Source organism: Durio zibethinus, chromosome 22 (genome assembly GCF_047325235.1).
Source record: "Durio zibethinus cultivar Kanyao isolate XHJ-2024 chromosome 22, ASM4732523v1, whole genome shotgun sequence".
NCBI classification, from domain to species: domain Eukaryota; kingdom Viridiplantae; phylum Streptophyta; class Magnoliopsida; order Malvales; family Malvaceae; genus Durio; species Durio zibethinus.
In genome coordinates this window covers 15,357,085-15,376,844 of record NC_143183.1, presented here as the reverse complement: position 1 = coordinate 15,376,844, position 19,760 = coordinate 15,357,085, and the positions used below count along the sequence as shown (strand labels likewise).

At 29.0% G+C, this 19,760-nt stretch overlaps 1 protein-coding gene across 1 annotated transcript; it reads left to right on the top strand.

The window, feature by feature from the left end:
- The first annotated feature begins 102 nt into the window (after positions 1 to 102).
- LOC111306654 (LOW protein: PPR containing-like protein) lies at positions 103 to 2,765 on the top strand. Its single transcript, XM_022904439.2, has one exon. The coding sequence runs from the start codon at positions 151 to 153 to the stop codon at positions 2,677 to 2,679; it is 2,529 nt and encodes an 842-aa protein (XP_022760174.1). The 5' UTR covers positions 103 to 150; the 3' UTR covers positions 2,680 to 2,765.
- The last annotated feature ends 16,995 nt before the right edge of the window (positions 2,766 to 19,760 follow it).

Sequence of the window (19,760 nt, the reverse complement as noted above, 5' to 3'; positions counted from 1 at the left end):
TGTTAGAGGAGTTTGGAAAATTCCAATTGTAACAAAGAAAAAAAAAAAACTTTCAATTTTGCGCGTGCATATAAGCCCAAAGAACGGCAAAAAGATCAGCTTAAGTTGGCCGTTACTGCAACTGCAGCAGCAGAAGCACACCCCACAACAATGGCAGCAACCTCTCTTTCTCCTCTAGTCTCCACTCAAACCTTAAAAACTGTCACTAACCAAACACAACACAAAACCAAAACCAATGACTCCTCTCCAATTGTTTCTCTGAAACATTCCAAAAACCTCACTGAACTCAGGAAACTACACAGTCAAATCACTAAACAAGGCCTAATTCACCATCCCTCCAGTATAACCAAGCTTATTTCTACATGTACTGAAATGGGCACTTTTGATAGCATAATTTATGCTAAAAGCATCTTAAATCAGTTTAGAAAAGATAATGAAAATGATGTTACTTTATTTATGTACAATTCTTTGATTAGAGGTTATTCTTCTATTGGTCTTGGTAATGAAGCTATCTGGGTTTATCTTGAAATGCTGAGTCTTGGCATTTCGCCCGATAAATATACCTTCCCGTTCTTATTAAGCGCGTGCACAAAGATTTCCGCGTATGCTGAGGGTTTTCAGGTTCATGGATCGATTATAAAAATGGGTTTTCAAGGAGATGTGTTTATATTAAATTCTTTGATACACTTCTATTCAGAATGTGGGGAGATTGTGTTGGGGCGCAAGGTGTTTGATGAAATGGCTGAAAGAAATGTTGTATCTTGGACTAGTTTGATTTGTGGCTATGCAAGGTGGGGTCTTGCTATGGAAGCTGTTGAATTGTTTTTTGAGATGGTGGAGGAAGGCACTGGACCAAATTCAGTTACAATGGTATGTGTAATTTCTGCATGTGCAAAGTTGAAGGATCTTGAATTGGGTGAGAGAGTGTGTAGATATATTGGTGAGTTGGGAGTGAAAGTTAATACTTCAATGGTGAATGCCCTTGTTGATATGTATATGAAATGTGGTGCTTTTGATACTGCAAAGCGGCTTTTTGACGAATGTGGAGAGAAAAACTTGGTTGTTTGCAACACAATAATGTCAAATTATGTGCGTGAGGGGATGGCTAGAGAAGCACTTTCTATCTTGAATGAAACGTTGGGACAGAGGCTAGTGCCTGATAGGGTTACTATACTATCTACAATCTCAGCATCTGCGCAATTAGGCAGTATTTTTTGGGGGAAATGTTGTCATGGTTATGTTTTGAGGAATGGACTTGAGGGATGGGATAGTATTTCAAATGCTCTGATTGATATGTATATGAAGTGTGGCAAACAGGAAGTGGCATGTGCAGTTTTTTATCGCATGGCAAACAAGACAGTGGTCTCATGGAATTCATTAATTGCAGGTTATATTAGAAATGGTGATGTTGATTCAGCTTGGAAAGTTTTCAACAATATGCCGGAGAGTGATCTTGTGTCCTGGAACACCATAATTAGTGCTTTGGTAAAAGAGAGCATGTTCAAAGAAGCCATTGAACTTTTCCGAATGATGCAAAGCGAGGGAATAAAAGCAGATAGGGTCACTATGGTGAGTATTGCATCTGCCTGCGGATATTTAGGAGCACTTGATCTTGCTAAGTGGATCCATGCTTATATTAAAAAGAACAAGATTCCCTGTGACATTCGGCTAAGTACAGCTTTAGTTGATATGTTTGCTAGGTGTGGTGATCCTTCAAATGCGATGAAGATCTTCAATCAAATGAAAATAAGAGATGTGTCAGCTTGGACTGCTGCCATTGGAGCAATGGCCATGGAGGGAAACAGTAATCAAGCCATTGAGCTTTTCAACGAAATGCTCAGGCAAGGAGTCAAACCTGATGGAGTAGTATTTGTAGGATTGCTAACAGCATGCAGCCATGGAGGGTTAGTTGAAGAAGGGCAGGATCTTTTCAGGTCAATGAAGTCAGTCCATGGAATCTCTCCCCAAGTTGTGCACTATGGGTGTATGGTTGATGTGCTTGGCCGTGCTGGATTGTTGGAAAAAGCTCTAGAACTCATAAAAAGCATGCCGGTGGAGCCTAATGATGTAATTTGGGGGTCTCTTTTAGCTGCGTGTAGGATGCACAGAAATGTGGATATGGCGGAATATGCAGCTGAAAGGATCAAAGAATTGGCTTCTGAGAGAACTGGGAACCAGGTGATTCTATCTAACATATATGCCTCTGCTGGGAAATGGACTGATGTTGCAAAGGTGAGGCTGCAGTTGAAGGAGAAGGGGGCACGAAAAGTGCCTGGATCAAGCTCAATAGAGATAAATGGAGAAATTTATGAGTTCACTTCTGGTGATGCATCACATCCAGAAATGATCAACATAGCACCAATGCTAGATGAAATGCATTGCAGAGTAAGGGCTGCTGGCCATGCTCCCGATTTAACTAATGTTCTGCTCAATGTTGATGAGCAGGAGAAAGAATATTTGCTTGGTAGACATAGTGAAAAACTAGCAATGGCGTTTGGGCTAATCAGTACCAATCAGGGAATGCCAATTCGGGTTGTCAAGAATCTTCGAATCTGTTCCGACTGCCATTCATTTGCCAAATTAGTGTCAAAAGTATATGATAGAGAGATTATTATCCGAGATAATAACAGATTTCACTTTTTTCAGAGAGGGGTCTGTTCTTGTGATGATTATTGGTAATGCCGTACCAGAAAGTAGAGAAAACTTGTAACTTTAATGATTCTTGTATATTTTTCACATGCAAAAAAAATTTTCTTGTTACACAAGTACACCTGTTTACTCGCAATACCGAAATGACCTTCATAAATTATCCATCATTTAGATGCGGAAGGCATAAGCAGGCTCGACAACCAGACAACATGTTTACCAAAATGTTTATGCAATGTGGTTGATAACTACAAACGTCCATGGGAAAGAGATGGGTGCACAAGAACTTTTCATCCTAAATTCATTTCATGTACTATGAAACTACATTTAACAAAATAACACATATTTACTGGGTGAAATGGGAGAAAGATACGCATGTTTCCAACCTCTCCTACTTCGGTTCCAACGCTTTCGTCCAGTTGTTTAAACAATTTACCCCGGAATCAGGCACAGGGTATGTGAAAACTTATGGACCCTTTTACATGCACTTCACAATTGTGGGAAAACGGAACAGAATCGATGAAAGCTTGGAAAGGAAAAGATAAGTCTATCGATGAAAGCTTGGAAAGGAAAAGATAAGTCTATTGAAACATAGAGGATCAAAAAATTTAAAAAGGTATTCAAGGAAATCAAATATCATTTCTTTAAATAATGAACATTTGATAAGCTAAGTCAATTCAAATTAGATCTTTTCTCAAAAAGCTCATTACACTTGTAATGTCACACCCCGAGATCAAGACGCAACACGATCATATTACCTTAAAGTAAATCTCAAAGTAATACGAAGTTTTTTTTTTTAATCATTCTAAAATTCTTTAATAAATTGATATAGTCTGTCTAAGTAAAATCTATATCTTTAATCCAACATCTTTATATATCAAAATACAAATCATATAAAATAAAAAACCGTCTCATAAAATCTCTTTGGCCAACATTTTTTTTGACAACTAAGTGATCTTTCCTATTTGATCTCCTAGCTTTTCACAAAACTAAGCAAACTTATCACTTACTCATCTATAAAAAAAAAGTAAAAGAGGAATGAGCAAACCATAGCTCAACAAGTATGGGCTTACACACCCTATCGGATCAAGCATCGTTTTCATACATGTCATGTAGATCATTCAAAACATTTGTCAAATCATAATGTCAAAATATTTCAAAGATCATCTTTCTATCAAACATTTCGTAAATTCATAAATCAATATCAAAACATGTCAATTCATAAATTATTGCAAAATCTGCTACCATTCAAATATCATAATCAAACCAAATCATGAATCAATTATTAAAAATCATCGTAAATCATCTTTATATACAAATCATGGATCAATCTTTAAAATCATCATAAATCATCATTATTATTAGTTTATCATTAGCTACAGTCATTGTTATAACCCGTGACATTGGTCGTATCGATAATTTCATCATCATAATTATTGCTAACTATTATAACTCGCTAGCCAGGGCCTTACGTTAACTACTATAACCCGTTAATAGAGCCGTATAATCATGTCTATACTAACTACTATAACCCATTAGCAAGGGCTGTAGAACTAGTTTTAATGTCGATGATCCCACTTTCCAGGGATGAAAAAACGTAGCCATCATAGAAATCATTCTTTAAACATAAATCATTTTCTCATTTCATTCATAAGCATTATTCATTGTTTATATAGAGAAACACAAAATAATCATATGCTTGATCCTATTTTCATACATCGAAAATAATGAAATTAAACATTTATTCATTTAGAAACATACTTATATATATATATATATATATTCAAAAACAAGCAAAGTGTGTAAGATTCTACTTACCTCCTTTCAATTTCATCATTTAGTTTTTCCTCCAAAATAATTAATGGCCTATTCAAGATAATTTCAACATAATAGAAATTAATCAACCCATTTGAGACCACTTATACCAAAACAACTAAGTTAAACAAGAATTAACTCAAGTAACTAATTCTGGTAGCTTGCGCTACTTTCACTAAAATGACTATATCTTGAGATATCCAACTCAAAATTAAAATCTTTTTAATGCATTAGAAACTAAACTCGACAAAATTTCTAACCATATATGGTCCATCTCATGATTCCTTGTGGATTAATATTAACAATTTTTGCAATCCACTTTATATGCTGCTACTAGACAGCCTATATACCTTATCATAAAAATTATATATTTATTCATAAGAAACTCCAAATTTAATTCCGTTTGTTTCATTGGAAAGTAGACTCAATAAGCTTTCCAAACATATATTTTAATCTATAAATCCTTGTATAAAAATTAAGAGGAATTTCGTAATTCCTCCCTACTGCGGCTACTAGGCAGCCTACACATCTTTAGGTAAAAATTAGATAACTCTTCATAGAAAACTCGAATTTGACTCTCATTTATTTCATTAGAAAGTAGATTCAATTGTTTTCCAACGATATACAATCATCATAGCAGTATTTAACCCTTTAATGTAGAATATAACCTTAATCCATTTCTACAAACATATGTTTCATATCAGGATTCATACAAAACAAAAATTTTTCTTTCTATTCCTATCAAATTTTTGTTTCAACAACAAAATCACATTACCAACTTTCTCAACACTTAATTTGACCTTAATTAAAGCCTAAATTATCTACTTGAAGAAGAATAATGGAAACCCTAAAATTTTAGGGTTTCTTGATTACAAATTACACCTCAAGACTTAACAATCAATACTCTAAAATTGAAAGAAATTATTTACTCACCTCTGATAGACAATTCTCTTTGTAGATTTGTTATTTTCCCTTCACTTGGAATCCTTCAATTTATCTTTTCTATATAAGAAACAGAGGAGAAATAAATTTGTATTTTTCTTTCGATTAGTCGTCAACTGAAAACTGAATAAGCTAACCCTATTAATAAAAATTAGGTTATTTATCAATAGGTCCTCTGCATTTCTCAGTCTTTATTAAAGACTCCCTCCATTTATAAAAATATTTGAAATAGTCCTTTTTTTTAACGGGTATTACATGCAATCTTGCTAGATTTGAACTTTTATAACTAACCTTGCCCCACAGCTTATAGCTGATGGAAACTTGCCCCAGACTTAGTCCTTTTACCTTGTCTCTGATCTATCTAGCTTTGTACTATTTTGCCTTGCCTTAGTAGGATTTACCCTTAACTTTTCCTTCGTTTAAGTTGCTTTTTGTAGACTTTCAACTTAAACTATCCTCTTTTGGTTCAAACTGACTTTTTCGAGTTTTCAGTTCAAACTAACTTTTTGCTTTCTCTTTTCTCTTTCTCTTTTTTTTTCTTCTTCTTTTTTCCTTTGTTTTCAAGCGAAATATTCCTTTATAGCATCAAAATTTATAGGACTTGGTTATTTATCCCCATTTATTTCTAATAAGATTAAGGCTCCACCAAAAAATGTCTTCCTCACCATATATGAACCTTTCCAATTTGGTGCCCACTTTACCTTACTATCTTGTTGATTTGGTAAGATTTTCTTTAAAAACATTTCTTTTTCACAAAAACATTGAGGTCGTAACTTTTTGTAATGCACTTGCATCATCCTCTTTTGGTACATCTGCCATGACAAAATGTCAAGAGCCTTTTCTATTTTATGAGGTTTAATTGTTTGAAATGATCTCGAACCCAATTTGCCTCATCCAATTCCACTTCCATCAATATCCTTAGAGAAGAAATTTCTACCTCAATCAGTAACACTGCTTCTATCCCATATACTAGTAAAAATGGGGTGGCTCATGTTGAAGTTTGGACTAATGTCTTATAGGTAAGTAAGGCAAAAGATAATTTTTCATGTCAATTCCTATGTGTCAGTCATCTTTTTCAGTATCTTTTTTATATTTTTGTTTGTAGCCTCTATCGCACCATTCATCTTTAAACAATATAATGTTGAATAATGATTCTTTACTTTAAAACTGCATGTATACCTTTTTCATCATTTTGCTATTCAAATTGCTAGTATTATTAGAGATAATTCTTTTTGTGAACCCATACCAACATATTATCTTTATTGTTATAAATTTGCATACTACTGATTATGAAATACTAGCATAAGAGGCTACTTTTACCCATTTTGTAAAGTAATCAATTACCATAAAAATGAAATGATGCTCATTTGAAGCTTTTAGGGTCATAGGCCTGATCACATCCATTCCTCACATAGAAAATGTCCATGGAGATGCTAACACATACAATGGGACTAGATGGGAATGAATTTTATCTACATAAATTTGACACTTATGGTATTTTTTGGCATAATTGATGTAATCATTTTCTGATGTAGACTAGTAATAACTTGCCCTTATTATTTGTTTGGCCATCATATGTCCATTGACATGTGTCCCACAAATCCTCTCGTAGATTTCTTCTAATATCTTTCTTGTTTCCACAATGTCTACACATCTCAACAATAACTGATCTCGATTTTTTTTGTACAAGATTTTCGCATCGAGCACAAACCTTGCTACTATTCTTTGAATAATTCTCTTGTCATTCTTTAAAGCCTGATCATGATATTCTTGACACTTAATATACTACACAATATCATTATACTAGGGTCAATAATCTATTTCTTTTTCAACATTTGAACAATAGGTAGTGAATCTCGCATATGTACTCTAATAGGTTGAGTTCTTGTATTAGCATTTAATTTGAATATCATGGTCAAAGTAACTAATGCATCAATAATCTAATTCTCTTCTTGAATAATATGTTAAAATTGGATCTCTTTGAACTGCTTAATTAAATTAGCTATATGCTTTTGGTATAACACCAATTTCGGGTCCTTAGTCTCCCATTCACTTTTTAATTAGTAGATTACCAAAACTGAATCCTCATATACTTCTAATACATCAATATTCTTTTCAATGGCCATCATAATCCTATATCACATGCTTCATATTCAACTATGCTATTTGTATAATTAAAATCCAGTCTTATAGTGCTAGGGTAATAATTTCCCTATAAGGAAATTAAAACTACCCTAATGCCATGCCTCATTATATTGGATGCCCTATTGAAAAATATTTTTCACAACTTTTTCATAGGCTCTTTTTCTTCATATTCTAATATTGCCATCAAATTTTCATTTGGGAAGTCAAACTTTATAGGTTTATAATCTTCTGTAGCCCTATCAACAAGAAAATCAACTATCGTACCTCTTTTGATGAACTTTTATGACACATATACAATATCATACTCTGAAAGCATGACTTGACATCTAGCTATTCTACCTAAAAGTGATGGCTTCTTAAACATGTATATGAGGGGATCTAGCTTTGATATAAGCCAGGTTGTATGATAATGCATATATTGCCTAAGCCCATGGGTAGTCCACACCAATGCATAGTACATTTTTTTCAACAGAGAGTATTTACTTTCATACTCCGTAAACTTCTTGCTCAAGTAATAAATGGCCAATTTTTTTTCTGCCAATTTCATTTCTTTGCCCTGATACACAACCCATTGAATTCTCTTATACTATTAAATACAAGATTAATGAGCCGTCTGCAATAAGTGGTACCAACACCGATAGGCTTGTCATATATTCTTTAATCTTGTTAAAAGCATTTTAACATTCTTCATCCCAACTGCCAGGATTGTTTTTATGTAGCAACTTAAAAATTAGATCACATTTTGAAATGAGTTAGGATATAAATAATTCAATCACCCCAAAAAGCTTCTCAACTTCTTTTGTGTTTACAAAGTTGCTAAATTTTAAATGGCTTGAATCTTATTAGGGTTTACCTCAATACCCCTTTCACTGACTGCATATCCTAGCAATTTCTCCAATTTAGCGTTGAATGTACATTTGGCTTGATACATCTTGAGCTGGTACTTTTGCAACCTTTCAAAAAGCTTTTTAAGGTTAGCTACATGACCTTCTCCTTCCCTAGACTTTGCCATCATATTTTCAACATATACTTTTATCTCTTTATGCATTATGTCATGAAAAAGAGTGACCATCATTCTTTGATATGTGACACTAGCATTTTTAAGCCCAAATGGCATAACTTTGTAACAAAATATGCCTTACATCGTCACAAATGTAGTTTTCTCCATATCCTTCTGAGCCATTTTGATTTGCTTATGTTGTAACGATTTTAAAGGTCATTAGATGAATTTGAAAATGAAAAGAAGTCATCACCAATTTTTTTTTGATTAGGTGTGATTGGTCACCTATTAAAATTTATCATTCTAATAAAATTTTAAAATTAATTAAAATTTATTAAAAAGATAAATTTTTGAGTCAACAAAAATAGTTTGGGTTGGAGAGTCGATTATACATGGAGAAGGATTAGCACCCTGCAACACCTGTTTAAAATGATACTGATTAATTATGTGTTATTCTCTAATTGTGACTAAAATTATCTTAATTTTGGTAGTTTAAAAAAATTATTTTCTTTATTTTCTTTATTGTAAAAAAACATTATTATTATTATTATTATTATTTTGGTATTTTTTCTATTTTTGAAAAATAAATAAGAGCCTTACTTATTAAAAGAAACTTTCTCACCTAAGGATCTTTTAAGAATCATTACTTGAAATTTTAAAAAATTCTATCATCGATGGCTCATATTTATCTTTAAAATTCATATTTATAATACATGTAATAAAATGTAATAACTATCATTAAATCCCAATAATATTTTAAAATACATTTCTTATTCTATTAAACAAACGAAAAATCTTTATCGAAAATTATTCTAAATACTAAGATACATTTATGACATTTTAGATAAATTTTCTCACTTAAAGATTCCTAAAAAATATTACACAAATTTCTTTAAAATCTCATTCTCAAAATTTTATTTACCATTTTTAATAGGTATATATATATATATATATAATAATGCACATGGATTAATTCATGATGCTATTACATGAAAGTTTATCTTTAGAAATGAAAAATAAGTGGAAAATTTTTATATTGAGAATCATTCTAAATATTCTAATTCTTAGACAATATTTTTAAAAGAATTCTCTCACCTAGGGAATTCTTGAGAATCACTACTCAGACTTCCCAAAATCTTGTCATTGGAAGATTTTTATTCAATTTTGATTTTGTTACACTTATAAATATAATTTTATAAAGTTAAATTATAATCTTAATCATATTATAAATTTTTTTTTAAAAAAAGATGAAAATAATATATATGACTTTCTTTACCAACAATAAAAAAATAATGATAATAATAAATATATTTTGTTTTGTAAAAAATGCATGCGAAATAAATAAATAGAGAGTGGGTCACACGGAGTTTACCAAACGTTGGGTTTGAAATCTAGACCCAATTTGTGGTGGGCTGAAATAAAAATAGGTCTAATAGGACTAAATCAAATTCAAGCAGAATCTGAGTTGGACCTGGGTCACGGGCCACCAATTGAGTGGGTCAACCTAGATCGCAGGTTGGGTTAACCCTTTGGTTTGGGTTTGACCTACCTAGTGCCCCATTCTCTCTCTCTCTCTCTCTCTCTCTCTCTCTCTCTTTTTTTAACTATAAGCATTTTTTTTAATATTCATTTCTTATTTTTCATAAAAATAATTCCTTCTTTTCCATTTCAATTTTTTTTATGCCCAATTTTCTTTCTTTTTTTTTTTTTGCTACTTTTGCTTTATTTTTTTACTATTTTCTAGTTCCATTTATGCTTTTTTTTTGTTTTTTGGTTTGTCTTCTCTCTTTTTTTTTCGTTTCCCTTTTATTTGCTGCCAATTTTTTTTTTACTGAATGTTTCTCCTCCCACATCTTCTCTCTTTTCTCTTTCTTTCGGTCCTTTTCCTTTTCAGTTTTTTTCTTTTAGGTTCTACCCATGCATCTTTTCATGCCTCTATCAGTTTTTCACCTGTAGTTGTTTGGTTTTGCATGTCCACCTTTCCCATTTCACATCTCTAGCCATTTTACCTTTTTTCACGTGTTCATGCATGACTTTTGTCTGGCATGGCATTCTTTTTTCATGGCTTTTACTTCCAAAGTTCTTAGGCTTTGAATATGGCTTATCGCTAACTTAGGCCTTTTTCATTTTATTCTCTCTCTCTCTCTCTCTCTCTCTCTCTCTCTCTCTCTCTCTCTCTTTTCTTTGTTTTGTTTGGGCTTTAGGCTTTGGTTTTGTATTTAGTTATTACTTTATATTATCATTTTTAAAATTTAAAATTTAAAATTTAAAATTTTTTTATTTTTTAAAATTTATTTTTAACATTTATATTGTTATTATTATTATTATTTATTTGGGTTTTTTTATTTAATGGCCAACAATTGGCTTGAAGGACATGCCTCTTTATTGGATTATTTTAGGCATTTATTTAGGCCTTACATCAAAGCATTTAAAAATAAACCGTGTAATGAACTCAAAAATTGATAATTAATGCCAAATTACAAAGACAAACTCAGATTAAAATAACAAAATATCTAAACAAAATTAAGTATCTATAGTTATGGCAACAACAATAAAGCTGCAAAAATGAAGAAAAAGAACAAAGTTATAGACAAGGCATTTCTAGAAAGCTTTTTAAGGATAATAGTCTCCCCACTACTGTGCAAATATACGTTATCTCCATGATATAATGCCTAATATAAAGAAGAAAGAGATTGTATTTCTATTTCTCCTTGAACTCACTTGAATTAAGAACACAAAGAAGAGTCCAAGAAGGAAAAAACTAATTTTAATCCTATAAATATGTAAAGTTTTTTTTTTGTTAAAAATGTGTTTAAAGAAGTATTTATGACCTTATTAAGTGTCTTAAACAACCTTTCATGTAAAAGCATTGTTCAAATGAATTGATGCAACTTTTAGAATAAAAGATCATTTCCAATGGACTTATTTTTAAGGTTTCAGATATGAGTCCGAATTCCCAACATAATGTATGTGAATGCTTGCTTTCCAAAATGTGAGTATTCGAATGCTCTCTTGGACTTTGGATTTTTCTATCTAGAATGTGAGTTTTTGAATGCCCAACTTAGAGTATTTGAATGCTTGCTATCTAATTGTCAAATTTGATCATTTTGAAATAAAGTAATCAAATGTCCCTTATTTCATTCCATAGATTATTTATACTTTCTAAAACATAATTTTATCAATATATGCATTCTACATGATTTAGAAAACCAACATAATAAAAAAAACATTGTTCTTTGATAATATATTCAACATATATAATGTGTATGTTACATGAGTAAAACTAACTTATATAATGTGTGTTCCAAAGAAATAATACTTTGAAAAATTCGTGAAATACCCAAAGCTGAACTCTTTGTCGGTGAAGAAGTAATGATACCATTTTTTTCCTTCGTTGGTTTTAATATTAAGAATTGTTGTTTATACTTTCAATATTAAAAATTGTTGCTTATACTTTAAAAGGGAAATTAAAAGACAAAGAACATAGACATCATTAGACAGATGCAAAGACTAAGGAAAACATGTGGTAGAATAGAAGAATCGTAGGTTTCTTTTGCTACGAGACTTCTCTCTCTTTTGTTCGCACTTTACGCTAACTGTGGGGCTAAACCACATGGCTAGGGTTGGCAGCCTAACCCACAACCGGTGGGTTCCGACCCGACTTGACCCCATAGGGTTGATTTTTTTTTTTTGAAAATCAAGTTTAGTGTCAGGTTGAGTATTATTAATGAAAAATCGAGGTCAGGTTCAAGTTATAGGCAAACCCGACCTGACCCGATATTATATAAAATTTTTTTAATTTTTAATTTATATATATTTATATTTATATTTAAAAAATAATATTTTATTAATTTCGAGTCGAGTTCGAATTTTATGGTTATAAAATCAGATCAAGTCAGGGCGAGTAAAAACCTACTCCGACCTGACCTGTTGCCAACCCTACACATGGCATGACCTTGCCGATAGTTCAGCTTTGCGAAAACCAAAACAGGGAAAAACAAAAAAAATAGGTCCAATCAGATAGATCAAGCCCAAAAACCCACATTGTTTTGAGCCTTTTAATTAGATCTCAATGTCTACAGAGCCCAAAGTAATAGGGGCTTATATCATAGTATTTTGTATGCAACTATGGTCAGACCAAAAATTTGAGGCTAGAAAACTCTGCACACATTAGGTTGCTGGGCCTGTCTTATTTCCAAGGTTGCTCAAATTGGAAGAATTGAAGTCTAAACTCTAAAGAGTAGAGACTAAATAATCTTTTTAATGTGTCAGACGGCTGCACGGTATGTTGGTTTTGATAAAGAATTGAAATTTTAGTTTAGTGATTAAAGTTTAAGTTTAAATATATTTAAATTTAATTAAATATGTTGGAAATTTAAATTCTAATGATTAGAGTTTAAATCTTAATAGATTTAAATTTAATTAAAAATGTTTGAAATGATGTCATCCAATCTGCACAAATATTAGCTTGCTGGCGAACATGATCTCTTGAGACGTTATAAATCTTGTTATATGCATAATACTCAAACTAATTGAACTAGGTCATTTATAAAATTTGCATATTAATAAATATTTTGTTATATTGTTTGATTTATATATATATAAAATCGTAACTTTCAAATAAAAGCAATGAATTAAATGTTACATTTTATGGTGATTATATAAATTAATTTAGTTTTTTTATTATTAATATGTATTTGATTAATTAGGCTCTTACAATATTGATGTAAAAACAATTATTATTTTTTATCTAATCTGATTTCTTACAGGCAAAGAAGATAGATTGGTAAATAAAAGCATGATAAGTAAGTGCTTCTCAAACTAATGCACAAAAAGTGGATTTATGCATCAATGAGACATTTAAATCTTGAATAGATAAGCACATCTAGCTTGACATGTACACCTCAATTTTTTTTTTCTTTTATCAAAATACCCTGACTTGAGAATTTACAAGTCAACCAATATTGTGGAAAACCACTACATGTTCCACCGGGGATTAACTAGCGATAAGTGGATTGAATTTCTAGACATAAAAAATGAAAATAAAACAGTTAAGGCTCGATAACTACCAGCAGGCCCATAGATTTTAATGTTGGCTGCATTGCAGCGCCACAGATTTTGGTTGCTGTAGTGAGATGAGGAAAAGATTACGTAGTTTTGAAATCCCAATCCCAAAAATAATGCTAAGTAGAGAGTTTAATGAAGGGACAAGCCTTTGAAATAGACAGAAACCTCATGATTTGGTAGGCAATTTGGAAGGTGATATAATGCTTGGAGGTTTGAAAATTAGTGACCACCGCATAGTTGTCAACATGAGTTAGTGGTGAACTTATAATCACGTCATCACATCTACATCAATTTTTAGTTGTGTCATTTAATGCTCGTATTAAAATCTTTTTTTATTGGTTTCCTTTCTTTGATCCTACAAAAACAAATCTAAACTTATATATATATATATATATATATATAATGAAAGTGCTTCTACAAATCTTTCCATTACCTCAAATAAACTTCAAAGAAAAAATTGGTTTACAACAAAGGCGTATAATTTTTATTGACTAATTACTTTATCCACTGCTGCGAGTATTTTGATTCAAATGATTAGTATATAATTTTTATTAAAAAAATAAAATTTGAATTCTTTATTCTCTAATAAAAATAATATTATTTTATTATTGACAATCGGAGAATAATTAAAATTTTAAGTTCGGATGAAAATTAGTTGGTCTTAATAAGAATTAGATTTTCTTTTTCTGTTTCACAAATCTCATCTGAGAGTCAACTAGTAATATTGTAATATTACTTAAATTCTTCCTTTTACGTTTAATTTTGTGGGTCCTCCTTGCAAACATTCCCCTAATCTTGACCACTCAATGGAACCCATAGGATTTATTGAGCTCAATTTGATACTTACAATTGTTGCTAAACAGAGAAACGACTAATAAAATATTCAAAAGTTGTCCATAAGATGAGTAGTAATAAACCTCAGTCTTTGAGTAATTTCTATGATTTAATTGTAGCACGAAGAAAATTTATTTTTAAAAAAGATTAATAAATTTTTTTAAACTTGTAATCTATCTTGATTTTAGAATGAAAAACCCTTTTATCATTTTAAAAAATTCAGAATTTAACTTAATTTAGTTATATAATTATTTAAAAAATATGATATATGTGATATATAATAAATTTAAATTTTAAATTTTAATATTTATAATCTCTTTTAATATCTATAGACCTCACAATAACAAAAAAATAAAATAAAATCTTGAAAAAAAAAAGAATATAACATCATTTGGTCCAACATGTTTTCTACTGATTATTACAAGCTTTTCACTGCCAAAAAAAAAAAAAAAACAAAATCCAAGATCTCAAAAGTGGGCTCATAAATTGTCACAATGATGAACATTTTTTTTTCCGTATGCAATGCCATTCTCACCGCCTGTCGCTTAATGCTTGAGATATCAGCGTTCAACTCTTTAAACAAAATATTGATTTCAACCTTTTTTTTTTTTCTTATCATTCATTTTTCTGGGGGGCGGATTGTACGGTAGTACATAAAGCACTTAATCAACCATTGGTTTATGGATTTCTCTTGAATTCAAGTTATTTAGGTCATGTTTAATATATAGAATTATTAATAAAATAAAATTATAATTATTTTATATAATTTTTTATTTGTATTATAAGGAAGATTAATATTCTCTGGATATAAGATTATTAAATTTTTTTTTTAAAAAAATTATTTATAAGTCATAAGACTATATTTACATGTTTAATTATACGTTTAAAAATTATATTAATAATTTAGAATGTATAAATTTAAAAAAAAAAAATTTTAACAAATAAATAAATTATAGTATCATAATCTTTGTATATATCAAATATAAAATATAATGATATTATTTAATTTAATTTTATTTATAATATTATTTTATCTTATATTTTTATATCATATATATCAAACATGATTTTAATGTGCATATATTATGATTGCAGCAATAAATGTATATCTAAATTATCAATAGGATAATGTTGAATCACCAAAATTGTTGGATTTGGATGCTATCTCCCACGATACACCCCAAAAAAAATTTGTCTTCAAACTTGTAACAAAATATATTCATTACCAATGTGTATATTTGGTTACAAAATCGACGGATGAATTTCAATTCAATTAGCAGTATCATCTGTACATGGATTATATTAAAATCATCATTCAAGGGGTCCGTTTGTCGCGTCATGGTCATCATGAATAATTTTTTATATTATTAATTTACAGTTTTTATATTATTAATTAAAATTTTCTATTTTAAATTATATATATCAAATTATTCATGAATTAATTTAAGTCATTTATAAATTTATGATATCTATGAACCCAATTTATTGTGAATAAATGTACCCAGCATTTAATGTCATTTAAATTTAATATTTTGAGTTTAAATTCATATCTATGGAATAATATAAATATCCTTGAATGAAATTTAAATCATTCCTTAGTTAAATTTATTTTTTATTTTACTCTATTGAATAGTATAATTATTTATGAATAAAATTTAGATTGTACCCATTAATATATGCTTCTTTGGTGTATTCATTTAAACTTTTCGATAAAGATGATAAAATAATTTGTGGTCGACCAATTTTGCATCATCCTTATTTGATAGAAACGGTGTTTTTTTTTTTTTTTTTTTTTAAATTGGAGTTGGGAAGAGACGAGTTTGCATGTAAAATATAATGGGGGTAGGTTAGAGATAAGTATAAATTGCCTTGTCCTAATTTGTCCTGGAATATAAAAATATATATTTGTTATTTATTTAATTTTATGTTTATTTATATTTTATTAATAAAATTATTATTTAAAATTTAATTTAAAAGATTAACTTAATAAAATATTATATTTATAAAATTAAGATGTAATTTATATTAAAAAATAATAGTTTATGAGAATTATACTAAATAAAAATCATTTAAATAATTTTAGGTATAATTAAGCCGATTACTGGTTTTATATATATATATGTGTATGTTGAATTGAGGTCATGTATTACAAATAATAATTTGATGTTGGGATGGGGAGGAATTGGATAAAACAATTAAGGAGTCGAGTTAGGGTTAGAACGAGTATAAACTCTCCCTAAATTACCTCATGAACATTCTTATTTTTTTTATGTAAGCAAAAATTATGATTGCGCTTTGTATATATTTAAAATTTTTTATTTTAGTTCATTTTTTATGTTCCAATACTTTGTTAAGTATAAATTGTTCGTTTTGAATCATTAAAAATTAAGTTTTTAATTTTAAGTTTATGTATAAGAGTTGGAATTGAATGAAATTATTTACATTAGATACTATTTTGTATTCATTTCTTTCAAGTTTTTTTATTAAAAGTTACAAGTTCAATTTTAGAGAAATATGTATTATTTGTTCATACTTATAATAAACGCGTGAACAATAATGTAATTATCAATAATTATTTTTCTTCTTTAGAATAAAAGTCTCAAGTTTGAGTTATGCATTTTAAATTATTGGTAGCATTTTGTAGGCACCAATTTTGTCTTAAATATAATTTTGTTTATGTTATTATTATTATTAGTAAAAAAAAAAGAAGAAAAAGTAAAAAAAAAATCTTTTGGTTTCAACTTTGACAACTAAAATCAAATTGTTAGAGTCATTTTTTTTCTCTCTCACATTACCTAACTTAGCAGTATGAAATCCGGTGACCAAAAAGTCACTGGACAGATCTCCAAACTTTTTCACAAAAAAATCCTAGGAGATCTGAGATTTGAATCCCAGAAGCTCTATAAATAAAGCTGATTTCAGTAAAACAGAACAGAGAGAAAAAAAAGGGAAGCCTAAGGGTTCTGCAAAACAAAAACAGAAACAATCACAGTCCTCTTTGATAGAGGAACCAGCAGCAAATACCAAAAAAAAATTCAAAAATAAAAAAGACTTTCTGAGAATAAAATTCTTGATTTAGGAAGTTTGAGATTTTTTTTTTTAAATCTGATTTTGAGAGAGTGTTTAGAAAACAACAATGATCAATTAGGGATTTTTTGAGAATTTTTGAAAAATTTTTTGGGTCGTCAGATTCTAAAAAACTTCAAATTTTTCAACGATCATTGAATTTTTTGACTATCGAAAACTGAAAAGTTGGCTTGAATATGGGATTTTTGAATTTTTTAATGTCGGTTGAAGTTTTTGGCCATCGATGCACGACAACAATCGACTAAAATTTGGATTACCATGACGGTTGATGAAAAGGTTGGGCTTTTTAAAGAGAGGCTCTAGGGTAGAGAGAGAAGGGAAAGAAAACATTAAAAAAATCGAAACAAGCCTTTTTATAGGCACTCCAAAACGACATCTTTTTCGACGTTTGACCTGCACCTAACCTGCGCAGGATCTGTGCATTGACTCAGGCGTCAACCAAACCCGTTTGGTATTTTTTTTTTATTTTCTATTTTGATTTTGATTTTATATTGATTTTTATGTTATTTTTATTTTATTTTTTATGATATTATTGTTATTATTTTTATTTTTATTTTATATTATTACTAGTCATAATTCTTTTAGAAATAAATAAATAAAATAAAATAAAATATGGACCTAAAAAATATAATATGCAAAAAAAATTAATAATAATAATAATAAATATTTAAGGAAAATAAAATTTTAATACAAGAAAAAATGTTATTTAAATTTCACCAAAGTGTTGGGATAATTTAAAAAATAATTTTTGCTATAAAATAATAATAATAATAAAATTATAAATAAAAGATAAATAAAATAAAAATGATAAATTTTTTAAATTAATCTTTTAAATGTAATTTTTAGAGAAAGCTAAAAGAGTTTGGTTTTCTTTAATTATTGCAAGTAAAAATAATTTTTCGAATTTCACTATAGAGTTGGAATAATCCAAAATTATTTTTACTAGAACAAAGGTTTATTTAAACAATGTAAAAAAATAATTAAAAAATAATAAAAAATAATAATGAAATAATAATAATCGATATTTTGAATAATATTTTTTTAAAAAAAGTAAAAAATTGAAAGAGTTCGATTTTCTTTAATACAAGCAAAAGATAAATATTTAGATTTCGTCGGTGAGTTGAGATTATCTAAATTTTTTGAAATAATAAAAAATAACAATAAATAGTAAAATAATAACAATAAAATTTTAAAATAATCTTCATAAGAATTAATTAATTAATTAAATCCCTTAATTATTATAAAAATAATTTTATTTAGGATTTCATCAGAAAGTTAGGATGATCCTAAAACTTGTTCAAAATTTTCAAGATTTTTGCCAAAGAGTCAGGATAATCTTAAATTTTGTTTAATAAATTTTTGGAACTCATCAAATAGTTGAGATGTTCCTAAAGTTATTTTTTATTAAATAAAAAAAATCTTATGATGAGATTTTGAGAATTTGGTGAATAGTCAATTTTCTCGAAATATTGTTTAAATAATGGTTTTTTATAAATTTCGTCAAAGCGTTGGAGAATTTATAGAATATGAAATAATAATAATAATAATACTAATTTCACAACAAAAAAAAATGTTTTTCATAAATAAATTTTAAGAAATTAAATCTAAATATAAAAAAGATCGTATCATTAAAATTAAAGAATTACATATGTTTAATTAGTATCGTTCCTTAAATGGGCCACATGAAGGTGCTAATACATTTCTTACTTATAATCGTACTCCCAAACCCAATCTTAATTTCATAGACCTAAACTTCTTTTAGTAAATCTTAATTAATTTTAAGATTTTTAAAAGATGATATTTTTGGGCGGTCAATCACACTCTAAAAAAAGATTAGTGGCAACTCCAAAAATTTTCATTCAAGTCCAACATTCGAGTCCCCTCGGATAAAAAATCATTATGATAGCTTGACGGCTCTATTGGGGATGCTAAAGTGTCAAGCCAAAATTAAACATGTGTCATCTAAACTTTGATTTTATGGTCAGATATTTAATTTTAATTTCTTATCTCATTTTAGAATTAAAAAAAAATTTTAAAAATTTTGATGGTTTCATTTAGTTTTGTTATGTTATTGTACTTATTTTATATTGTTGCTAATTATATTGTTAATTTATTAATAATTGTTACATTCCCTCACACACCACACATTTGCATTCATGCACGAGTTCTATACCTTAGCTCCTAAATCTATCCCTTTTTAGAAAGGAGTAAAGTATCTATGCTT